The sequence below is a fragment of the Dermochelys coriacea genome, chromosome 2, assembly GCF_009764565.3.
Source record: "Dermochelys coriacea isolate rDerCor1 chromosome 2, rDerCor1.pri.v4, whole genome shotgun sequence".
In the NCBI taxonomy this organism is placed as follows: domain Eukaryota; kingdom Metazoa; phylum Chordata; order Testudines; family Dermochelyidae; genus Dermochelys; species Dermochelys coriacea.
In genome coordinates, this window is record NC_050069.1 from 77,069,059 (window position 1) to 77,095,863 (window position 26,805).

General features: G+C 43.9%; 1 protein-coding gene across 1 annotated transcript in view; it reads left to right on the forward strand.

Moving 5' to 3' along the window:
* CCDC178 (coiled-coil domain containing 178) overlaps positions 1-26,805 on the forward strand; it is a 371,835-nt gene that overhangs the window by 92,271 nt on the left and 252,759 nt on the right. The window contains exon 12 of the mRNA XM_043507112.1: positions 8,203-8,386. Coding sequence (XP_043363047.1) covers positions 8,203-8,386 — 184 coding nt within the window. The remainder of the gene's footprint in view (positions 1-8,202; positions 8,387-26,805) is intronic.

Genomic DNA, 26,805 nt, shown 5'->3' on the forward strand with positions numbered 1-26,805 from the left:
AGCACATTCAGCACTGTTACACATGCCAGCAAACATATCTGCCTCTCCTTTTTTTTAGCAAAGAGGAGGACAATGAGGAAGAAGATGTTTGTTCTTCACACCACTCTTCACTGATCTAGGGAATCATCAGACTAGATCGGCAGAAACAGCCAGGACACCGTTACAAGGTTGGCACCCAGAGGTGTTATGGACATCCAAGGGTGCCACCACCAATACCATTCCTACCACAGTGGCAATATTGGGATGGAATATAGGCAACATTATTCCAAGCCTCCCAGCACCTCAAGGGAAAGACAGAGACGTTCCCCATCAGTATCAGAGATGGGACCCCGTGAGTCCCCGAGGAGACTTTTTGAGGAAATAGAGGAGGCAGTAGATCAGGAAGCCACACCTGCAACTAACACGTCCTCCTCTCCAGACAAGACTATCATGCCTCCACCACCTACAACAGGAGACGATTTTAAACAATCTCAGGAGCTGTTTAAATGAATCACAGACACTCTCCAAATCCCTCTGGAAGAAGTTGCTGAGTCCCAACACAAATTGTTGGACATATTACACACACCAGCCTCCTCCAGAATTGCCTTTCCCATAAATGAAGCACTCATGGATCCTGCCAACACCAGCTGGCAGACCCCCCCACAATAATCCCCCCTACTTGTAAAAGGGCTGATAAGTATTACATCCTATCAAAGGGTCTAGAATTTCTATTTTCACACCCCCAGCCAAACTCATTGGTGATAAAGATTAGTCAATGAACAGGGCAGGCAACACCGTTCAAGGACCACCCAGTATGATAAAGAATGGAACAGATTGGATCTTTTAGGTGACAAGGCCTATTTGTCAGTGACTTTGCAGTTCAAGATAGCCAACTATGAAGCTTTGATGGCGAAATACAATCACACAAATTACTCCAAACTTTCTGAATTTATTGACTTCATCCCTGAAGAGAAAAAGGATCAATTTAGGTCAGTCATCTCCTGGCAAGAACAGCTCTGCAGGCATCCTTGGACTCAGCAGACATGGTGGTGCAAGATCCATCACAACTGCCATAGTGATGTGCCATGCCTCCTGGCTTCACTTGTCTGGAATCCCAAAGGAGATGCAATCCACCATAGAGGATCTCTACTTGGAAGATCCAAAATTATTTTCAGGTAAGACTGAGTCCCTGCATATATTGAAAGACTTTAGAGCGACATTTTGGTCTTTAGACATGTACACACCTGCACAAAAACAAGGCAGATATTATCCATTAAGATCAGCATCTTACATACAGTCACAGAGGCAGTATGATACCCAGAGATGGAGGCAAAGATCCATAGGACGTAGGCCACTCCCATCTCAACCTTCTACATCACCACAATGTGGATCAAAACATCAAATTTGAGGGTTTGGTCGAAGTCCTGAGAGACCTTTGTCCAATTCCAGTTGCTGAAATCACTTTCTAGCCGCCATCCCTTTACAGATCATTTGACACCATTCTACCCAGCATGGTGAATTATTGCTTTGGAGAAATGGGTGCTGGAAATTGTCACCGCCGGTTATTGCATCCAGTTCACCTCCATTCTACCCTCTCTCCCTGTCCTTCAGGGATCCTCTCATGAGCACCTTCTGAGACAGAAAGTAGACCATCTCCTACAATTAGGTGTAGTATAACCAGTATCAGTACAACACAGAGGGAAAGGCTTTTATTCCCATTATTTCTTAACCCAGAAAAAGACCAGGTTTGGAGGCCCATTCTTGACTTGAGAAACCTAAACAAATTAGTCAAAACACAACTGTTCAGGATGGTTACTTTAGCAACAATAATCCCAGCACTGGGATGAGGGACTGTTTTTTGGTCCTTGATCTGACAGATGCATACTTTCATGTCGCCGTACATCCATCACAGAGTAGGTTTCTCCGATTTGTTTTGGGACAAAATCACTATCAATACAAGGTATACTGCCCTTTGGCCTCTCCACGGCCCCCTGAGTCTTTTCCAAAGTTCTAGCAGTGGCCATGGACACCCTCCACAAACAAAGGGTCATGATATACCCATATTTAGATGACTATCTACTCAAGACCCCCACTCGTGAAGAAGCCATCAGAGCCACTCAAAAGCTAATGTCACTCTTTTTGCAAAAGTTGGTCTCCAAATAACATTCAAAAGTCAATGGTGACACCAGCAAAAGAATTAGAATTCATTGGGGCTCACCTAAACTCACTGGAGGCGAAAGCCTCACTACTGCCACACACATTTGCCATGCTAGTGAATCTGATCAACTCTAAGGTGAACAGTCCACAAACATCTGCCAGGACTTGCCTCCGACTATTAGGCCACTTGGCAGCAACCACCTATGTCATGAAACATGCCAGACTACACGTGCTGCCTACAAGGGTGATTGAGGACAGTGTATATCCCATACAAACAGAGTCTTGGCAAGCCTCTCATACAGTAGAACCTCTGAGTTATGAACACCTTGGGGATGGAGGTTGTTCATAACTCTGAAATGTTCATAACTGAACAAAATGTTATGATTGTTCTTTCAAAAGTTTACATTTGAACATTGACTTAATACAGCTTTGAAATTTTGCTATGCAGAAGAAAAATGCTGCTTTTAACTATCTTAATTTAAATAAACAAGTACAGAAAGTTTCCTTACTTTGTCAAATCTTTTTTTTAAAACTTACCCTTTATTTTTTAATAATTTTACATTTAACACAGTACTGTATTGTATTTGCCTTTTTTTTTTTTTTGGTCTCTGCTGCTGCCTGATTGTGTACTTCCAGTTCCAAATGTGGTGTGTGGTTGACAATTCAGTTTGTAACTCTGAGGTTCTACTGTATCCCAAAAGATCAAGGACTTGCTACAGTGGTGGACCCATTCACACAACATGTGAACAGGGGTCCCATTTCTACAGATTTCCCTCTGCAATGATAATCACAATGGATGCCTCCTTAGTGGCTGGGGCCCTCATCTAAACAACCTCCTAGTACAGGGCAGAAGGGGTCTCCTCCGGAATCAGCACTGCACACAAGTATACTAGACCATTATCAGAAACAAAACCATACAGATCTTGACGGACAACTTTGCTTGCATGTTCTGTATAAACAAACAGGGAAAAACGAGGTTACACTTCCTCGGAACCGAGACGTTAAGTCTGTGGAACTGGTGCATCCATCACAATATTGCCATATCAGCCTCATATCTACTGGGATATCAGAACACCACAGTGGACATGTTAAGCAGAAAATTCTCCCGCGATCACAAGTTGGGAAATAAATACCTTGGTGATCTAGGACATATTCCGACAATGGGGATTCTCCACCATAGACCTATTTGCCACGAGTCAGAACAGTAAATGTCCAACATTTTGCTCCAGAGCGGGGTTGGGGCCAGGATCCATGGGCAACGCCTTCCTCCTCGGATGGGATGCACCTCTCCTTTACACTTTCCCTACTATCCTGTTGTTGTCCAGGGTCATACAAAAGATCAACACTAACTGATTCAGGGTCATCTTGATAGCCCCCACATGGCCCAGAGAAACTTCATTCCCATACCCGCAGCAGATGTTGGCATGTCCACCACATCATCTCCCACTTCTTCCCCATCTCCTGCCACAAGATGCATGCCAAATCTTGCACCCAAACCTGGAGATACTCAGCCTGAGAGCATGGTTCCTCCATGCTTCCAAGGTGAGGATATGACCTGCTCAGAAGAGGTGAAGGATATCTTGCTAAACAGCAGGCAGTCGACTACATACTTAACTTACTTCCATAAATGGAAGAGCCATGGTGCCAGAACAAACAAATCAGGCCACCACTTCTGCTCTATCACTAGTCCTGGACTGTATACTTCAACTAAAAAAATTGGGTCTTTTACTGAGCTCACTCAGAGTACACCTTGCAGCTATCACAACCTTCCACCATAAAGTGGATGGGTTTTCAGTCTTTACCCATTCATTTACAAAACAATTCTTATGAGGTGTCCGGAGCCTCTATCCTGAACTCGGAGTCAGAACGCATCCATGGGATCTTAATTTAATACTTCGTTCTCTTACCAGACTTATGTTCGAAACCTTGGCTACATGTTCACTATTACACTTCCAATGAAAGTAGCCTTCCTTGTTGCCACCACATCCAAAAGATGCATAGAACTTGGGGCCCTCATGGCATACCCCCCATATATGATCTTTTTCAAGAACAAAGTCACTGCAAGACCACATCATAAATTTCTACCTAGAATACCCTCTTTGTTCCACCTCAAGCAACCCATCCATCTTCCCACATTGTTCCCTAGACCCCGTAAGAACAGGCAAGAGGTGGCACTCCATACCCGAGATGTCAGAAGGGCACTAGCCGTTTATCTCGAATGGACTAAACCATTCAGGAAGGCACCAAAACTATTTCTCTCGAATACAGAGAGATCTAAAGGAGAAGCTATATCTAAGCAGAGACTTTGCAAATGGATTTCAGAGTGCATTCATCTCTGCTATTGCCAACATGAACTATAACCCCCCCTCCCCCCACAGGTTAGAACACATTCTACCAGGTGACTCTCCACATCGATAGCCTTCCTTAATAATGTGCCTGTGGCAGGGTGGACTAGGTCAAGAGGCCCCCTGCTGGGAGGCCTCATGGCCCTGATTCACCCTGCCTCACACTAGTGCAGAGAGAAGTCCTCCAAACAGTGTAGAGTGGTTGCAGAGGAGCAGCAAATCAGAGGGGCTGATGGAGCAGCCAGTCTGGGGCCAGAAGGGCCCTATATAAGACAAACAGCAGAGCAGAGAAATTCAGTTGCTGTATGGAGCTCAAGGAGTGAAGACTGGGTGACAGGCTGGCTGAAAGAGCAGCAGTACCACGGACAGCTCACTGTGGAGTGCTCACTGCAGAGGGGACTGAAGCCCAGGGAAGGCTGCTGAAGACCTGATGCCTGGTTGGTAGGAAGAGCAGCAGGACCTGTGGAAGGTCAGTGCGGGCAGGCTGAAGCCCAGGGGGACTGGGCACAGAACCTGGCCAGGCCAGCGCTGGTACCAAGATGGGCCCCACCGGTCTGGTTAAAGACTGAGCCCAGGGAGGCCTGCTGAAACGCCACCAGCTGTGGGTATGGAGATGGGCCCCGTCTGGGTGGTTCAAGAAGACAGTGCTTCTGGAAGAAGCCTTAGAGCTATGGCCCCATACCAGATAAGAACTTGGACTATATACCGCTGTAGCAGGGTGGTAACCCCGCTCCTGCCAGAAGGGGATAAAGCAGCCTCGGAGAGGGCTGCAGCGAGGAAAGCTGGGCTAATTGGGAAAGCAGCCACAGCTGTAGCCAGTGCAATCAGGGCCCAGCTGACTCTTATAAGAGGGTGGTGGACTAGAAGGACTCAGACTCTCTCTCTAGCTCTAGAGAGGGAAGGACCTGGCTGCCTGGGAAGCTGAGAAGGGTACCTAGGGTGGAGCGATGCTGGGGAAAGGCAGAGGGAGCTGAGAGCTGCAGGCTGAGTTAAGGGCCCATAAAGGGTACTGGGGCTGCAGAGGGGCAGCCCCAAGATAGGCAGAGGCAGCAGGTCCAAACCCAGTAATGAGTGGCCTTTACAGACTGCAGTCAGCCCCAGTAAGCGGGGGCTAGATGGTGACAGGTAGTAGCTAGTGAGGCGAGGTGCGGATGGGGGTTCTCTGAGTGGAGAGGCCCAGATTGTGGGTTGCTGCGGTGGGCAGAACCCCTGGGTAAAGGGCACTGGGGGCCAGGAGGGACATGGGGGCAAGCAACAGGTGAGACATCAGCCGGCAGAGGGCGCTCAGGGGCTGGAAAGAACTAATTCCCTGGACAACTAGCAGGAGGTGCCACGCCAGTGAAACGTTGCTCCGCCACAACCCCGGAAATGGGGAACAGTGTATGCAGCTCGGCCAGAGTGCTGAGTTGCTGAAGACCCTCCAAGAGAACCATCAGCCAGGGAGGTGGGAGGTGCTCGCGAGAGGCAAATGCCAACCTGATATAAGAACTAAAACCAAGAACAGGCTCACGCCCAACCAACCAAAGAGGGCTGCACATGAGAGGCAGGTGCCTCCCTGAAAAAGATTGTGATTACAGGTATATCAGCCAGAGAAAAGGGGATGCTCGTGAGAGGTGGGTGCTAACTCTGTTACAGTGCCTGTTACAGACATATGTAGAGCAGCCACTTGGGCATCAGACCACACATTCATTCAGTACTATGCAATCAAGCAAGACTCGACATCAGACACTTTATTAGGACTCATAGTCCTATCATCAATCACAGATCCAACTCCAAAGCCCCTTCTTTCCACTGAGGGACACTCCTCTACAGTCACCTGAAGTGGTGCACCCACAGGGACAACTTGAAGAAGAAGAGGAAGTTACTGTAGGGAGCCAGGGTGGCTTCCCTCCGAACCAGAGGGTAAAGAGCCACCCTCTCAGACTGAGAGGAATTCCATACAGCTAGAAGTATCCAATCATTATCATGTTCTCAGCATGGAAACTGCAGAAAATATCTCTGAAATTTCAGCTTGTCTAATTGAAGAGAAAGCTGTATGGAACATACCTGTGGGTGGCTACTCAGCCCACCATGTAAGATAATCAAGCATGCCCACAAAGAGATCTGCAGCTGTCCAAGGAAGACATATGGTTCTTGCTTTTGATTTTATATTAAAAGGAAAGAATATTCTCCAAGGAGCAGGTAGACAATAGGATAATGTGCTTATCTTCCTGGAGCCAAGAATGAAACGTTATTCTAAGATTGGAGAGGCTTTTCATGTTGATGGGCAAGAATACACTGGTGATGGTGCATATTGGCACTAATGACTTCAGGGAGCTTGAAAGGATGTTGAAGGAGAAAAATGTCCATATAATCTTCTCAGCAATTTTTCCTGAACTGTGAGCAAAGGAAGACAAAAAACAGAAGTTTCTGGAACTGAACCACTAGCTAGGTACTGTGGTTCTTTGAGATGTGCTGTCCACACATATTCCATGGCGTGCCCTCCTTCCCTGCTACTATGGTGTCTTATAACATCTGGATTCTGTATTGATGAAGGAACTGAGTGTGGTTGGGCTTGGTCCACTTTTATGCCCTTGCTACAGGTCATGAGTACACTTTGCACATACATGTCTCCAACAGTCACTTTTGGTCCAAATATTCTGATCTCAAATTTTTTGGGCGCATGAACACCAAGAGTGGAATATGAATTGACAACACATGAAGAACCACACTTACTGTAAGGTAAGTTACTGTTTCTTGTTTTTAGCTCTAGTAAAGTCTGTATTTATGGAACCTATTATTGAGAGTGTCAGTCTTGCCTCTAATTGTACTAGGAGTATGGTCACTTCTGGGCTGAGTCAGAAGTTTGTAGATTTAAACATGCAGAGCTACAGTATGTTCCTCTATAGGGTATATACAGTATCTTTCTTAGGTGATAAAAGTTTGACATTTTGGTTCAACTGATGCTGCCTTCGGTTGCTCAGTGGAAGGTTCCTCATTAATCCCACTTTTCTGTTAAGAGACAGTTAAAAAGTGTTAAATTATACCAATATAGACCATATTTCATTAGTCAAAGGAAAATAAAATTTTTACATATTCATCCTATTTCTTTGATTTGATTGGTTCTGGTCTGCGCCAGTGGGTCTGATTTAGTCTAACTAATAGTATTTCAGGTTCACTTTAACTAAATTTGTTCCTTGTTAATTTTGTTTGTACACTGTCACCCAAGTATTGCTGAAGGAGGGAAAGCCACAGGGAAGTGGATCCATAGCTATATGACTGCTTTGTGTCAATGGATTGGTGCTAAGTAGCCGGTGTGCAACCCAAGATCTGGTCCATTATCATGAGGAAGCTGAATTAAGATTGTGTGGGCAACCTTAACTTTGGCATTTGCTGACTTGAGTACTTTATTATGCAACTTTCTTTTAAAGTAGTTTTTTGTTTATCTATATTATAGGGGTAAATTGTATTGCTTTCTGGATATCTGTTGTATAAATATACGACTTCCTGAAATCAATAGACTATCAGGGCATATTTTGCAGCAAAATGGAAGTATGCGTTTGAAAGATGTACCTGGTATATTCAGCATCAACTAAGTGGTTAATAAAATACTGATTTTAGTTTGTAAGTAAAATTTTAAATGTTTTACTTATTCAACAGTGATATTTTTCTTTTAATTTTCTAGTTTTGCTAGCACGCATCTCTTATAAGATAATTTCAAGGTTTTGTTTTATTTTAACAGTTCAAGAAAAAAAATAACGTATCAGTCAGAACTGCAGATTATATGCAAAAACACCCGTAAGATTGAAGAGCAAATAAGAAAAGTGAATAAAGAGCTATATAATATTGAAATGGCTTATGGTGAAGGAAAAATAAAACTGGAGGAATTAGAAGAAAAAATTATTAGAGAAAAAATCCAGTACAAGGTTGTATATGACATTATTTTATTTAAATGCATTTTTTTAAATGTGGAAAAACTGGATAGAAGAGAATGCTATTTGTAACAGATTTCTGATTTAATTAATTTCTTCAGATGTGGCCGTGTTATAGGCAGAGTTGGCAGCAATTCCTATAGTAAAGTTTGACTAACATTTTTCATTCAAGACCATATTTTCAGTTGCTTATAACTTTTCAGACTTTAACTTTATGGGCTTCAATGTTCCATGCCAGGTGGCTGCCTGAGTCTGGAGTTTTTTTGCAAAGTTTCAGCAAGAGTGGTACATCTGTTACCAGGAATGAGGTTAGGGAAAAATTCCATTGTTTTGCCAATGTTAAAATAATACAGCAGTTTCACTGAGAAATTCTAGAACCTCCATCCTTTGGAATAGAGATTTGACATTTGCAAGGAGGTTGCTCTGGCCTTTTGCTGTTCCTGTGAAAATCCACCCACATTTGGCTGAATTAGAAGCCACTGAAAATTGTCATTTGCACATTTTTTGGAGCCTGACAGTAAAAGTCTCCAAGCATGCTTCCCCCCGGAGAGCTCAGTGCAAAAACAAGGGGCATGTTCCACTCCTGCAGAACTCACTCTGCACTCTAGCATGGGGCAGTATAGGGTGCTCCCGCTCTGGAGCACCCATGAAGAAAAAATATCATGTGCTCAGCACTCACTGGCAACCAAGCTCCCTCCTCCCCCCACAACCCCTCTTGTCCACTGGTGGCCCACTGATCACTCCTCCCCCTTTCCCAGCGCCTCCAGAGTCCCACCCACCACTCACAGCCATTTCACAGTGTGCAGGTCAGCTCTGGGAGGGAAGGGGAAGAGCGGAACGAGGTGTGTTCGGGAGAGGGGGGTGGGAAGAGGTGGGGCAGAGGGGGGGTCGAGCACCCCCTCTGGTAGAAGGGAAGTTGGTGCCTATGTGGAGCAGAGTGGAGGCTGTTGTGGCACCAGGCACAGAACTGAGAGCAGTGAAACCCTTATGTTTTCAGTCTCTGCTGGCACCTAGGCAACATAAAAGACATTGATGTATCCTGACTAGAATGCAGACAGATGAATAGCAAAATGGGAGGGAGAGACAAATACAGACTGTCACAAGATTACAAAGCTAGGTGTGGGGATAGGAACAGAGGGGGCACAGGACAGGAAGCTGGGTGAGGAAGGGACAGAAACAGTAGTGGGAAAGGTATAATAGGGAAAGAACATAGAGGACAGAGACAGATGGATACAAGGGCAGAAAACATCAGGCTGGAGGGGACAGGAGAAGAAGGGTCTAACCACTAGAACACACTTCTGTCCAGAACTCAGAGCAGAATTCAGGATTCCTGAGTTTCAACAGTTATGTTGCCAGCATATATTGTTGAAACATGCTGGAAAGGTTGTCTCTCATCCCCCTTTTAGTGATTGGTCCACAGAGAGGACACTATAGGTCCATACCTATGTCTACACCCTTCCTCAAGGTGATCTTCACAAAGAGGGTTTCAAGTACCATCTTTCTGCCAATGACTCCCAAATCTATGTTTCTACTTCTGAATTGTCCTCTCTCTTTTCAACCCTGTATTTCAGTGTGACTGTGTAACCATCTCCTCCTGGATATTTTACCATTCATTAAAATTTAACATAGTTACAGCTGAATTCCTGAGTTTTCATCTCATCTTTTTCTACCCCTCCCCTTTTTCTGTCACTATTGACATTGCTATCCTTGTCACACAGGCATACAAGTAGGTTTCATTTTGACTCCTCACTCTTGCCATACATATGCAAACTATTCCAAATCTTGCGGCTGCTTCTTCCATAATATTTTTAAGATCCTCTCTTTTCTCTATGACGTAGCTAAAACTTTTACTCTTGTTGTTGTTGTTGTTTGTTTTTATATGTATATATGTGTACATACTAGATATTAAATGTATTGCCAGATAGTGCTCAGAAACAGATAATATCCTTTCTCAACTGCAGTAACTGAAGTAACTATTAAGGATAAGTTCTTCATGTATTATTATAGCTACTCACCTGTGACTAGTGTAAGATGCAACTAGTACTTGTCCTGCCTAATCTTTTATTTCAGTTTATCATGTACGGAGGTATCATTATATTTCCTGAATTAGGACAATATCCACTTTCTTAAGAAATGAGAGAAGATTCTTACATTTTATGGAATGAATAATGTCCTTAATAGTGCGTGTACAGAATATTAAAGATTGCAGAAGCTCTGAGTTGTGAGGATGTACTTTGCTTAATGTTTTGTTTTGAAGAAATACGTGACTAAATAGTCTTTTCTGCATTTAATGTAACTTCGTAGGATATCCTCTGCCAATAAATTATTGGTATTCCGGCTGTTGTCAGCTGAGTAATTAAATGAAATTTCCAAATTTAACAATATACTTAAACAAATTAAAACCATATACAATATCCTGCTGAGGAAAAAGTAAATAGACTGATTAGTTAAATTGCCACAAGTAAATAGAGAACAAAGGTGCAGTTATTTAAAATTATCACAAAGCAAATATTCTCAACTATACAATAATACTCTTATTCCCAGCTGATTTAAAACGATAAAATAACAGATAGCACTCTCCCTCCCCCAATACTCTTCTATTTCTAGGAAAGCTGATAAAGCTCTATAAAACTTACTTATTGTATTTAACATTAAATGTAATCTTTGCAAAATCTGAATTATGTCATTTTAACTTTGTGAATTGGTTGTCATTAATTAGTAAGGGAAGGTGTGCCCTTGACAAAGAGTTGGAACTTGAATTTATCTCTGTTTAGAAGTCCTAAGCACTTATCCTTCAAAGACTCATCAATATGCTTTTCTTTGTTCACTGTCAGTTGAACTTAGTGAAATCATAGTGCATAATGTTAAACAAGGGTGTAAATCTTTTGCAGGGTCAGTGCCTTAGTAAGTTAGAAGAGTCAGTAGTTTGGAATATGAGGACCCCAAGGAACGAAAATGGTATTGAGTCTTCAGGGTTCCCTTTATATAAAAAGGATATAAATGGTATTGCGGATAAGTCCCTTAAGTTAGTACATACCTTGGCCTGTATTTAACATGTAGACAGCTCTCACGCAGGAACAATCAAGAGTAGATATTTATATATAAAATATATATATAAATATAAAATTCTATTTCCAGTTACCAGACCTTTGTATGCCATTATAACTGCATGCTATGGAATGCCATGAACTCCATTTTAGGCTCCTTACCAGAGAAGGAAAAAGGAGCTTCCTGAGTTGCTGTTCAGCAAGGGTTGAAAACTAGTGAAGTGCTCACTGAGAGCAATATGTGATGTCTTGGAGACTAGCCTTTGAGCTTTGGCCATTGTATAGCCTTAAGAAGATATTTACGAGTAAGGTCCTCTGACCTCACTCCCGAGTCACAAAATAACATCAAAGACCTTCCTTTCAAAGGCATTAGCTTTTTACTTCCATGACTGATGATACTTTGGAAAATATTAAAACCGCTGAGTTTATTACTCAATCCTTAGGGCTCACTCAGTCCATTTCCTCTTCAGGAAGGAGAAAGTCATATCCAGCATTTTACCTTAAAGGCAGAAGGGCTTCTCTGAAGAAAGGATACTGCCTGAGAGACAGTGCCAGAGAGTCTTCCTTAATTAAGCCAGATTCCAGTGAAAGATCTCAATTAAGAAGCAGAATTCCACACCATTAGTTTGCTTGGTATATGGCATCACTCCAAGTAGCAGTTTTGAAAGGACCATTGAGAACTGCACACTCTTGATACTATCCTTTGGACCTTGTCTCTCCTCTTACAGTGCCTGATGCAGAACTACCTGTGATTGATGGGTATTAGACACCATCAATGACAGTTATTCCATCCAATTTTTTACCAGGCCACCTCACTTTCCTTCCTCTCCTCCCTCCCTCTTCAGGGACCAATCTCATTAGAAAGTCCTATTTGAGGAAATCAATTCTCTCCTACAAAAGATAGCCATAAAGGAGGTTTCACAAGAACACTGGAGAAAGAATACTATTTTAGCTATTTCCTGATCTCCAAGAACAGGGATGGGCAAACTTTTTGGCCCAAGGGCCACATCTGGGTATGGAAATTTTATGGTGGGCCATGATTGCTTACGAAATTGGAGCCGAGGTACGGGAGGTGGTGAGGGCTCTGGCTGGGAGTGTGAGCTCTGAGGTGGGGCCAGAAATGAGGAGTTTAGGGAGCAGGAGATGGCTCTGGGCTGGGGCAGGGAGGGTGGGGTACAGGAGGGGGGCAAGGATTCCAGCTTGGGGTGCTGGCTCTGGGGTGAGACTGGTGATGAGGGCTTTGGGGTATAGGAGGGTGCTCTGGGCTGGGACCAAGGGGTTCAGAGGGTGGGAGGGGCATCAGGGCTGGGGCATGGGATTGGGGCACGGGGGAGGGGTGAGGGCTCCGGCTGGGGGTGCAGGCTCTGGGGTGGGCTGGGGATGAGGGGTTTGGGGTGGGACTTGAGGGATTTGAAGGGCGGGATGGGGATCAGGGCTGGGGCAGGGGATTGGGGCATGGGGGGTGGTTCAGGCTCTGGGCGGCACTTACCTCAAGCGACTCCCAGAAGCAGCAGCATGTCCTTCCTCCAGCTCCTATGTGGAGGCGCAGCCAAGCAGCTTTGCTGCACCCTGCCCCATCCACAGGTGCTGCCCCTGCCACTCCCATTGGCCGCAGTTCCTTAGCGTGGGGTGCTTAGGGTTGGGGCAGCTTGCGGAGCGGAGCTCCCTGGCTGCCCCTACGTGAAGGAGCCAGAGGAGGGACATGCTGCTGTTTCTGGGAGCAGCCCCCAACCCTGCTCCCCAGCTGGAGCGCAGGAGCGGGGCAAGCCCCATACCTCGCTCCCCAGTGGGAGCTCAAGGGCCGGATTAAAACAGCTGGCGGGCCGGATGCAGTTTGCCCATCCCAGCCCAAGAAGAATGGCAGTCTGAGACCAATCCTGGACTTCAGAAACCTCAACAAATTAATGGAAACTTTAAAGTTCAGGGTGCTCACATTAGAGGATTTCATTTCCCTACATCCATATGGCAATCAAAACTGCCCACGACAGGTACCTCAGTTTCTGTGTGGAGACAAAACATTGCCAGTTTTAAGACCTTCCATTCAGCTTGTCCACAGCACCTTACAAACTTGGTGATAGCTGTAAGCCTCAGACTCCAGGGCATATTCTTTTACCCGTACCTGGATGACTGGCTCATTCAGGCTAGGGTGACCATATTTCCCAAAGAAAAAAGGGGACACCTGCAGCCACTTGTCCAAGCCTCCCCCCCATCCCGCTGTTGCCAGTTGCTTGAACCCTGCGGAGGCCCACATGCTGGAATGCTGCCCCCACCCAGTCCTGCCTCCCCCCTTCAGGGGGCTGGCATCTTCCTCGCCCCCTACACACCACATCCCACTTTTTTGACAAAAGTGGGCATTTGTCCTGTTTTGGTCTTGCCAGCTGATCAGGTCAGCAAGAGCAAATGGGACAAATGCCTTCTTTCGGAGAAAAGGTTAGGACAGGGCTTAAAAAAGGGACTGTCATGCCCAAAATGGGACATATGGTCACCCTAATTCAGGCCAGTTCTCTGGATCATCAGTTTTCTGTGATTCACTTCATGTGCAACCTCCTACAGTCTCTGGCACTGCTAATTAACTGGGAGAAATCTTCTCTAAGATCTATATTATAGAATCATAGGATGGAAGGAACCTCGAGAGGTCATCTAGTCCAGTCCCCTGCACTCATAGCAGGACTAAGTATTATCTAGATCATCCCTGACTAACCTGCTCTGAAAAATCTCCAATGATGGAGATTCCACAACTTCCCTAGGCAATTTATTCCCCTGCTTAACCAGCCTGACAGGAATTTTTTCCTAATGTCCAACCTAAACCTCTCTTGCTGCAATTTAAGACCATTGCTTCTTGTCCTATCCTCAAAGGTTAAGAAGAACAATTTTCTTCCTCCTCCCTGTAACAATATTTTATGTACTTGAAAACTGTTATCATGTCCCCTCTGTCTTCTCTTTTCCAGACTAAACAAACCCAATTTTTTCAATCTTCCCTCATAGGTCATGTTTTCTAGACCTTAAATCATTTTTGTTGCTGTTCTCTGGATTTTCTCCAATGTGTGCACATCTTTCCTGAAATGTGGCATCCAGAACTGGATACAATACTTGAGTTGAGGCCTAATCATTGCTGAGTAGTGTGGAAGAATTAGTTCTTGTGTCTTGCTTACAACACTCCTGCTAATACATCCCAGAATGATGTTTGCTTTTTTTGCAATAGAGTTACAATGTTGACTCATATTTAGCTTGTGGTGCACTATGACTCCCCCAGAATTCCCACAGTATTCCTTCCTAGGCAATCATTTCCCATTTTGTATGTGTGCAACTGATTGTTCCTTCCTAAGTGGAATACTTTGCATCTGTCCTTATTGCATTACATCCTATTTACTTCAGACCATTTCTCCAGTTTGTCCAGATCATTTTGAATTATAATCCTCTCCTCCAAAGCACTTGCAACACCTCCCAGCTTGGTATCCTCTGCAAACTTTATAAGTGCACACTCTATGCCATTATCTAAATCACTGATGAAGATGTTGAATGGAACCAGACCCAAAATTGATCCCTGAGGGACTCCACTCTTTATGCCATTCCAGCATAACTGTAAACCACTGATAATTACTCTCTTTGAACGGTTATGTAGGATCACTTTTATCTGAGCACTTCTAAACTGCTTTCAAGCCAAGGTGTTTCTCCCAGAGGAGAGATTCCAAAAGATGTGAGATTTCCTGATAACACACAGTAAAAGAAAAAGTAAAAACCATGCAGTTTTTCTTAAACTGATGTCCATATTGACCTTTATCACATCTTTCGCTTTGATTGTGAATAAGACCCTTATAACAATGGGTAGTGTCTGATGGTGTACCTAACATCGACTGTCTACAAAGAAAGATAACTGTATCTCCCCAGCAACCTATCAGCGGGAGAACAGAGACAAAATTTGCTCTTCCCTCCCCTACTATTACCAGCATCGCAATGCCTCCTATTTGGGCTGGTGTATACACTGTCAAGACATCAGAGTACATGCCTTGCTCCTGATAATCCAGACTCCATATCAGTATATTGGAGTTCAGGGTAAGTGTGGTGTGCCTTCAAGGCCTTCCACCTTCTTTGCAATATGGTAGGCACTCACAGAGAATACTGCAACTATGTTCTACATCAACAAGCAAGGTGGAATATGCTTCCAGATCTTAGTAATGGAAGCAAGAAAACTGGCTCTGGTGCATTCAATATCACATCCACCCAGTAGTCACACACCTAGCGGGGGAGGTGAATGTACAAGCAGATTAACTCAGCAGAAAGTTTCAGGTTCAACAGAAAGGTCCCTGAAATAAACCATAACTGTGGCACTTTTTCACAAGTATGACCAACCACTAATTGACCTTTTTGCCTTAAGACAGTACACAAAGTGTCACTTGTATTACGCTAGGGGAATCCTCCATTGGGTGGATCTGCTGGGTTTGTCTATTTTGTGTTGGGAGACCAGAATAAAGCCATCTTTATGGGCTAGAGAATTGGATCCCTTTGTCCATATGCTTATTGCGTCTTAAGTAACATTTAATGCATTAGATTGTTGGGCTAACATATTTTAAAAAATAAAGTTATTGCATTATATAATCTTTGAAATACATAGCACCATTGAATTCCTGATTATTAATAGCCATATTTTGTTGGTCTTGTTTTTACATTGGATTGTAATGGACCCTGACTCTCAAAAAGTAATAGTTTGGTGAAAGAGACTCTACCAGTGAATTAAGACTTTGTAGCTGTGTCTGTCTATTTACACACACAAAAATGATTTCTTCTTATATATTTTTGATAATCGTGCAATTTTTGTATAGTTAGAATACAATCAAGTAATGAATATAATATTTTAAATTCTGTATGCAGAAAATTAAAAAAGTTGAAAACTATATTTTAGTTCTGTGTTTTGCCATTATTATTAACAAATATAAGGAAAGATGTGCATATTAATCTCTTGTAAAAGGAAATGGGCAAGATATGTATGCATTTATTACTCATATTTATCAACCTCAAATGCAAGTTCTCACACATCCATAAATTTACCAGAAATGATAGTTATATACTTTTCCTGTTGAAACTTCATTTACAACATTATTGTCAAGATAAAGCAATTACAGGTAATTTACTAAAAAAAAAATGATCAGTTAATAGCATTTTTTCTTTTAAAATGTATCTTAACATAAAAAATACATTATAAACAGTAATGCATGATGCAGAATTAAGTTTTTGTGTTGTGATGAAATATGTATTATTTATACTTGAAAACTTAAAAAAAGTTTTAAAAATTACATCAAAAATAGTTAGATTGCAAAAACAAGTACTTGAAAATTAGGAAATAGCAATTTTTTGGTTACCCAAGCAATCTTAATTTTCTCTGCTGTGTGTGTGCAGTCTGCATGCTGAATAATGCGGGATCCCATATGGGGGAAAAAAAAGAGTATGAAATCACACAATTGAAGACTGTATGTTACTACATGCATAAGGGAACAGAAGTAAGATTGCATAGGCAATTATAAATCTGGCGTTTTGTAATTTTCAAGTGCTTGACTTTGCAACTGAAAGAACTTTCTTTTAATGTATTTTTATATGTAATTTTCTAAAAAAAATGTAAAAGGAAAACGGTGAAAACAAATTCTGTTGTATCTACCTGCAACAACTCTCCCTTGATACATTTTCAGCATAGTTTAAACACTGAACCTCCAGTACTGTAGCACAGACTCTGTCCACTTGAACTACAGGACTAACTATCTTATTTGGTAGTAGGAGAAATCTGTTCTCTCAAAAGTGGAGATGGGCCACTGACGCTATGTGCTGTGTCTACTGAGCTGCTGGGCAACGCCTGTCTGGCTCTCTCTCTTACCCTTGGGAGGTGGGGGAGTTTCTGCCCCATGTGGCTCCCTGATCCCCCTCAGTTCCTTCTGACCACCCTGGAGTCCGAGCTCTGTGTGATTGTAATCTCACAACCTCGTATTTCAACTTAGCCTAGTTTTATTGTATAGTGTTAATTAGCAGTTAGATAGTATTAGTTGATAGTGTTCCCCAGTGATGCCTCCACCAGGATTTAAACACTGGTTTTGTGTAACGGGGTGATCCCCAATAGTGATCCCCCACACATGGTGCTTGCTTTGTCTCAGTGAGGCCCATCTTAAAGAGCGCTGTTTGATTTGGGGGGAGGGATAGCTCAGGGGTTTGAGCATTGGCTTGCTAAACCCAGGGTTGTGAGTTCAATCCTTGAGGGGGCCATTTAGGGATCTGGGGCAAAAATTGGGGATTGATCCTGCTTTGAGCAGGGGGTTGGACGAGATGACCTCCTGAGGTCCCTTCCAACCCTGATACTCTATGATTCTATAATTTGTAAGTCATTTAAAAAGTGGATTCAAGTGGCACGGCACCTTCACCTCAAACAGCACCTGCTTGAACAGGCCAGATGGCTTGATCCAGTCCCGAGGCCCTCCTTAGGTTGAAGATCACTCTTGGGCACTGCTGCCTCTCATTCCCGGGTAGGTGCCTTGCCGAAGAGACGGAGGAGCCATTCTCCTTCATCGGTACTCAGGAAGAGGTCTGATAAGACCAGTCAGGACCGCTCCAGGTCACGGGTGACTCCTCTGCTTCCCCTAGGAAAAGTGTGGAATGGTGTGGCTACCTCTGACCCTTCCCTGGTACTGAGTGGGAATGGCAGAAACCTTTTACCATTGACTCTGGTTTTGGTCTTTGGGTGTCTATTGTGTCCAGTACTGACAAGGAAGATGCCAGTACCAACTGTGTCCGTGGTGTTGGCATACTAGGCAACAGCAGGCCTCCTCTGCCTTTTGGTCCCAGCCTCACTGTAGATCCAGGACTTTCCCAGGACTGCACCACATATGACCCCAGTGATGGAGTGAGCCTCTGAACTGCTCTGTCTGTTGGCACTGCATTCAGATGCTCCCCTTCCCGGGGTGGAGATGGAGCCGGTATCAAAATTGGTGTGGGGGACTTTGGCACCAGGGTCCTCTTTGGCTGTGATGGGTTTGCTCTACTCACTTTTGGATGGCGCCCCTCCTGGAGTTTCTGGGGATTGGCTCAGTCAGGCTGATGCCCCTTCTAGCAGTTACATATATCAGTTTGTTTTCCACAGACACACTCTCCCTCCTTCCTTCTTCCAGGCAGTGACTGCAGACTTTTCCCTGCCACCCCCTCTGCTTCCAATTTCCTGTCCTTTGTAGAAGCCCCACCTGTCCTTCACAGGTGAGCTTCTCTCCAATTAGCTGCCTCCATCCTAAAGCTCCTCTGTTTGCAGCCTAGTTAGCTGATTGGGCCCATCTGGCCTAATTCTACTCTTGCATCCCATCACATCGAAACATCCCATCACAGCCACATTCAATTCTGAAAGTGTTCCCATGATGGCTCTTACCACCTTTCATGTCAGTGAATTCAGGCACTCCAGTACCACTGTTTCCACCAAGACTGCTACCCATGGTGTGAAGTGCAACAGCAGTGCCCGCAGCATTCCTTTATGCAACTTTTCCCCCCTGAAACAATGGGACTACCCTATAAAGCGGGGAAGCAATTGGGCTCATAGATGGTCCAGTTCACCATCTTGCACCACCTTCAGATGTGGCTTAGGATGATTTACTATCCTGCCCTGCATTTTCTGGACAGGCTGGTTTGCCTCCCTCCACCAGTTCTACATACTAGATATTAAATGTATTGCCAGACAGTGCTACAGTTCTACATTTCTTACACTGGTGGGAATCCCCATGCAATGCATGCTTTTCTGAGCAAATCATTGGTTACCAATGCTTTCCTTCTGGGTTGGAGGGCACATCTGGATTTGTTGAGGGTGCAGAGCCTGTGGTTGAAACAGGAAGCCTCACTCCATATCAGTATGTTGGAACTTTGGGCCATCCATAATGCATGTTGTGCCTTCTCAGACTGCATCCGTATCAGATACGCAGTGGTTCACATACTCACTGACAATACCACTGTGATGTACTATGTGAACAAGCAAGGAGGGGCACATTCCAGGTTACTCTGCCTGTAGGCAATCAACCCATGGCAATTTTGCATCGAAGAAGACATCACTCTAATAGCAGTCTATTTGCTGGGGATGCAAAATTGTCTTGCAGACCATCTCAGCAGGGTTTTCTCTCGGACCAATGAATGGTCCCTGAAGAAGAGCTTCTCTGGATCGTCTTTGCAATGTGAGCCATCTCTACAATCAACCTGTTTGTGATGAGGGAAAACAAGAAATGTTAACTATTCTGCCCTCAAAGGAGCCTCAGCCCAGGCTCCCCCCGACGTCTTCCACTGCTGCTGGCAGACAGCTCCTCTGTATGCCATCCTCCCTGCCATTCTGATCATTCCAGAGGTCATCTTCAAGCTCAAGGTGGATTGAGCCAAGGTCATCCTCATTGCTCCAGTGTGGTCAAGACAGTGCTCAATAGTAGGAAGTTCTCCACTAGGATGGCGTACTTAGCAAAGTGGAAGAGATTCGCAGTTTGGTCCTTGACCCATGTGACCCAACTGACAGTGGCTTCCATCCAGGACATCTTGGAGAACCTGTTAAATCTTCAGAAATTGGGCCTTGCACTCAGTTCGCTGAGAGTGCATTTGGCAGAGATAGCAGCATTCCATCCCCTCGTTCAAAGGAAATCGTTTTTTCCAGTGCCATGGTGACAAGATTTCCGAAGGGGACTGTCCACTTACATCCTCTAATCCGAGAACTGGTTCCTTTGTGAGACCTAAACACAAGCAGCTCGAATAAGCCCTCCATTCAAGCCCCTTGTGTCCTGTCTGCTGCCCCTCCTTTCTCAGAAAATCATGTTTCTGATAGCCATCACTTTGGCCCCGAACGATATGTGAGTTGCAGGCCCTCATAGATGAGCTGCTCTACACTCAGTTCTCCAAGGATAAGGTAACACTGCGACCATACCAAAAAATGTTATCCCAGGTGTTCTCTCAGTTTCATCTGAATCAGGCAGTGTATTTACCTGTTTTTTTCCCTAAGGCTCACTCTTCCCCAGAAGAACAGCACCTTCTTACTGTGGATGTCAAGCAATGCCTAGCCTTTTATCTAGGCAGGACTAAACTATTTTGTGTTTTGCCTTGCCGGTTCGTGTCATATGTGGACTGCATGAAGGGACAAGCAGTCTCTGCACAGACCATCTCTAGATGGATAACATCCTGAGTCAAGGCTGCATCTGAGGTGCCTTCAGCTGCACCTTCCTCAGTGCATATGGACTCTCTTCATGAGAGCACAAGCAACATCAACAGCATTCCTCGATGACATTTCCATACTGGACATCTGCAGGGCAGCCACATGGTCATCCATACATACGTTTATAGACCACTATGCTATTAGTGCATCCAGAGTGGTTGCAGGCCTTGGAAGGATGGTCCTGCGATCCTTATTTCAGTAGACTCCAAGACCTGCCTCCACATTGGGATACTGCTTGTGAGTCACTAAGTGGAATACTCATCTGAAGCTACTCGAAGAAGAAACAGTTACTTACTGTAACTGTGGTTCTTTGAGATGTGATACAGACATATACACCCTCCTTCCCCTCTGTATCAGAGTCTCCTCTCGTCGGCTTTCGGTCCACAGGAACTGAAGGGGAGTCGGGGTGGCACTGTCTCATGTAGCCAGGGGAGGGGCCACAGCCACAAGGTCTGAGTACCATCCCTCTATGGGTACTGCTAGGCAAAATTTTCTGGCGTGCACACACCTAAGTGGAATACACGTCTGTATCACATCTTGAAGAACCACAGTTGCAGTAAGTAACAATTTCTTTCTGTCCCAATATTCCAGTTTGTTCAGTGTCCTGTATAATAAGTATGCTAGTGGTCTCAGTCATTATCCTGGTGTCCAACTGTTTGTGTCAACAAACTATTATCGTGGTTGCCACAAACTGATAATCTTAACAAAGATGCTGAATCAACCCAAGAATGGAATTACACTTTCATTGTCCAGAACAGGGTTGATTGAGGTTATGTGCCTTCCATAAGTACAGTGTGAGCAATAGCAAGTAAAGAACTAGATAAGTAAGGAATTTCAGTCTCTAGTACACTTTTCACAAGCACTAAATTAACTTGAAAGTGTAAATTACAGAAAGAAAACAAAAGCCTATATTCTGGTTAAACTACCTGAGATTTTAATTATATCAAATTATGTTAATCTGCTTTATGTTACAAATCCTAAACTAAAGATATACAGTGCATAAATCCCAAGATTGGGATATAGGCCCCGATTGTAGTGGAAGAGCAGATGAGGAGCCTCAAATGAGAGTGCTGGAACAAAGTTCAGATTTGCAAACAAGGCAACTTCTGTGGAAAACAATGGAATGCAGGGAAGGCACAGACAGCTGCAGCGGCACAGGAGCTAGCAAACAGAGCTCTAAACAGGGGAGTTTGAGTGGGAGTTCTGTTGGAGGAGAAGGTAGTTGTACTTGGTTTTGTATTTTTAGTATTTGTATTTGTGTGTGTGTAGGGGTTTTGTGCTGGGAGAGCAGCTGAGCCTGATTAGGGGGTGGGGCTTCTGACTAGGGGCCCTATAAAGGTAGCCAGCCAGTCAGGCAGTGGCACAGGAGCTAGCAAACAGAGCTCTAAACAGGGGAGTTTGAGTGGGAGTTTGCAAGGGGAGTTTGTATTGTGCTTGTTTGGGGTTTGCTTTTGCTGGGGGGTGTGTGGTCTTTTTGGTGTGGCTTGTGTTTCCCAGATTAACAGGATTTAGGTGGGAAGGAGATGACAGATACAGAGGCAGCTGTGGGAGTGACTCCTGTAGTGAAAGACACATTGAGGATGACTGGATGTGGAAGCTGTGGTATGTACATGATCCTGGAGGGGGGAACCGGTAAGAGTTTTTTCTGCATGAAATGCCGTCTGATAGAGCTGATGGAGGAAAAGATCCGAGGTTTGGAGATGCAGGTGGAAAGTCTGGTTGAGTTTAGGAAGGGGTTTGAGCAGATGATGGAGCAAAGATATGAGGTATCTGAAGGGAAAAGCTCAGACTCACGGATGGAAGCAGGGCTGGGGAATTTTGAGGAGAGACTGGATGAGGAAAGTGGTCAGTGGAAACATGTGACTCAAAGAACCAGGCAGAGAAAAAGACGGGCTAGTGAAGGAGAAATAGAGCTTAGGAACAGGTTTGCAGAGTTGGAAAATGAAAATGAAGAAGGGGCTCAGCAGGTACTTGTTGAAGGTGGAATGGTAAGGAAGAAGAGAAGAGAGGCTAGTCCTATAGGAAAAGGGAAAGAGTCAAGGGAGACTACAACAAATATGAGCCCCAGGAGGATACAGGATGGGTCGAAGAGGATTGTAAGGGAAAATAGGAATGGAAAGAACTTGCAGCCAGAGGGAACAGGGGAGAGACTGGAGAATAGCACTGTCACCAGGAAAAGGCAGGTCTATGTGATCGGGAACTCTTTATTGAGAAGAATAGACAGGCCTGTAACTAGAGCTGATCCTGAGAATAGAAGGGTGTGCTGTCTTCCGGGTGCTAAGATACGGGATGTAGACCTGAGGTTGAAAAGGATCCTCAAGGGAGCGGGAAAGAATCCCCTAATTATCCTTCATGTGGGAACAAATGATACAGCCAGATTCTCACTGGAAAGTATCAAGGGAGACTATGCTAGGCTGGGGAAGACACTTAAGGAAATTGAGGCTCAGGTGATCTTTAGCGGGATCCTTCCTGTTCTTAGAGAAGGGCAACAAAGGTCTGACAAGATTATGACTGTCAACAGATGGCTTAGGCAGTGGTGCTATAAGGAGGGCTTTGGGATGTATGGCCATTGGGAGGCATTCACAGACAGAGGTCATTTCTCTCGGGATGGACTTCATCTGAGTAGGGAAGGAAATAGACTTCTAGGATCTAGGCTGGCACAACTGGTAAAGAGAGCTTTAAACTAGGAATTGGGGGGAGATGGATGGGAGATGTCCAGAAAATCTCCACGCCAGATTTTAGCATTGAGAGGGAAGAAGATGAAGTAAGAAAGGATACAGCCGTGGGTAGGAGAATGTATATAAGGAGCGAGGGCGGTGTGGATACTAGTCTAATAGGTTATACTGGCTGTAGAATGACTGTGCCTAATAGGGTACAAAATGTGAGCGAGGCCAAACAGCAAAAATTAAGATGTTTGTACACCAATGCGAGGAGTCTAGGTAACAAAATGGAGGAACTAGAGCTACTGGTGCAGGAAGTGAAACCAGATATTATAGGGATAACAGAAACATGGTGGAATAGTAGTCATGACTGGACTACAGGTATTGAAGGGTATGTGCTGTTTAGGAAAGACAGAAACAAAGGTAAAGGGGGTGGAGTAGCATTGTATATCAATGATGAGGTAGAATGTAAAGAAATAAGAAGCGATGCAATGGATAAGACAGAGTCCGTGTGGGCAAAAATTACATTGGGGAAGAAAACTAGTAAAGCCTCTCCTACGATAGTGCTTGGGGTGTGCTATAGACCTCCGGGATCTAATTTGGATATGGATAGAGCCCTTTTTAATGTCTTTAATCAAGTAAATACTAATGGAAACTGCGTGATCATGGGAGACTTTAACTTCCCAGATATAGACTGGAGGACCAGTGCTAGTAATAATAATAGGGCTCAGATTTTCCTAGATGCGATAGCTGATAGATTCCTTCATCAAGTAGTTGCTGAACCGACTAGAGGGGATGCCATTTTAGATTTAATTTTGGTGAGTAGCGAGGACCTCATAGAAGAAATGGTTGTAGGGGACAATCTTGGCTCAAGTGATCATGAGCTAATTCAGTTCAAACTAAATGGAAGGATTAACAAAAATAAATCTGCAACTAGGGTTTTTGATTTCAAAAGGGCTGACTTTCAAAAATTAAGGAAATTAGTTAGGGAAGTGGATTGGACTGAAGAACTTATGGATCTAAAGGTAGAGGAGGCCTGGGATTACTTTAAATCAAAGCTGCAGAAGCTATCGGAAGCCTGTATCCCAAGAAAGGGGAAAAAATTCATAGGAAGGAGTTGTAGACCAAGCTGGATGAGCAAGCATCTTAGAGAGGTGATTAAGAAGAAGCAGAAAGCATACAGGGAGTGGAAGATGGGAGGGATCAGCAAGGAAAGCTACCTAATTGAGGTCAGAAGATGTAGGGATAAAGTGAGAGAGGCTAAAAGTCGAGTAGAGTTGGACCTTGCAAAGGGAATTAAAACCAATAGTAAAAGGTTCTATAGCCATATAAATAAGAAGAAAACTAAGAAGGAAGAAGTGGGGCCGCTTAACACTGAGGATGGAGCGGAGGTTAAAGATAATCTAGGCATGGCCCAATATCTAAACAAATACTTTGCCTCAGTCTTTAATAAGGCTAAAGAGGATCTTGGGGATAATGGTAGCATGACAAATGGGAAGGAGGATATAGAGGTAGATATTACCATACCAGAGGTAGAAGCGAAACTGAAACAGCTTAATGGGACTAAATCGGGGGGCCCAGATAATCTTCATCCAAGAATATTAAAGGAATTGGCACCTGAAATTGCAAGCCCATTAGCAAGAATTTTTAATGAATCTGTAAACTCAGGAATAGTACCGAATGATTGGAGAATTGCTAATATAGTTCCTATTTTTAAGAAAGGAAAAAAAAGTGATCCGGGTAACTACAGGCCAGTTAGTTTGACATCTGTAGTATGCAAGGTCCTGGAAAAAATTTTGAAGGAGAAATTAGTTAAGGACATTGAAGTCAATGGTAAATGGGACAAAATACAACATGGTTTTACAAAAGGTAGATCGTGCCAAACCAATCTAATCTCCTTTTTTGAAAAAGTAACAGATTTTTTAGATAAAGGAAATGCAGTGGATCTAATTTACCTAGATTTCAGTAAGGCATTTGATACCGTGCCACATGGGGAATTATTAGTTAAATTGGAGAAGATGGGGATCAATATGAACATCAGAAGGTGGATAAGGAATTGGTTAAAGGGGAGACTGCAACGGGTCCTACTGAAAGGCGAACTGTCAGGTTGGAGGGAGGTTACCAGTGGAGTTCCTCAGGGATCGGTTTTGGGACCAATCTTATTTAATCTTTTTGTTACTGACCTTGGCACAAAAAGTGGGAGTGTGCTAATAAATTTTGCAGATGATACAAAGCTGGGAGGTATTGCCAATTCGGAGAAGGATCGGGATATTATACAGGAGGATCTGGATGACCTTGTAAACTGGAGTAATAGTAATAGGATGAAATTTAATAGTGAGAAGTGTAAGGTTATGCATTTAGGGATTAATAACAAGAATTTTAGTTATAAGTTGGGGATGCATTAATTAGAAATAATGGAAGAGGAGAAGGACCTTGGAGTATTGGTTGATCATAGGATGACTATGAGCTGCCAATGTGATATGGCTGTGAAAAAAGCTAATGCGGTTTTGGGATGCATCAGGAGAGGCATTTCCAGTAAGGATAAGGAGGTTTTAGTACCGTTATACAAGGCACTGGTGAGACCTCACCTAGAATACTGTGTGCAGTTCTGGTCTCCCATGTTTAAAAAGGATGAATTCAAACTGGAGCAGGTACAGAGAAGGGCTACTAGGATGATCCGAGGAATGGAAAACTTGTCTTATGAAAGGAGACTTAAGGAGCTGGGCTTGTTTAGCCTAACTAAAAGAAGGTTGAGGGGAGATATGATTGCTCTCTATAAATATATCAGAGGGATAAATATAGGAGAGGGAGAGGAATTATTTCAGCTCAGCACCAATGTGGACACAAGAACAAATGGGTATAAACTGGCCACCAGGAAGTTTAGACTTGAAATCAGACGAAGGTTTTTAACCATCAGAGGAGTGAAGTTTTGGAATAACCTTCCAAGGGAAGCAGTGGGGGCAAAAGATCTATCTGGTTTTAAGATTCTACTCGATAAGTTTATGGAGGAGATGGTATGATGGGATAATGGGATTTTGGTAAGTAATTGATATTTAAATATTCAGGGTAAATAGGCCAAATCCCCTGAGATGGGATATTAGATGAATGGGATCTGATTTACTATAGAAAACTCTTTCCTGGGTATCTGGCTGGTGAATCTTGCCCATGTGCTCAGGGTTTGGCTGATTGCCATGTTTGGGGTCGGGAGGGAGTTTTCCTCCAGGGCAGATTGGAGAGGCCCTGGAGGTTTTTTTGCCTTCCTCTGTAGCATGGGGCATGGTTGACTGGAGGGAGGCTTCTCTGCTCCTTGAAGTTTTGAACCATGATTTGAGGACTTCAATAGCTCAGACATGGGTGAGGTTTTTCATAGGAGTGGGTGGGTGACATTCTGTGGCCTGCGCTGTGCAGGAGGTCGGACTAGATGATCAGAGTGGTCCCTTCTGACCTTAGTATCTATGAATCTATGAATCTATATATAAAAGTACTCATTTGCCATTCATGATCCCT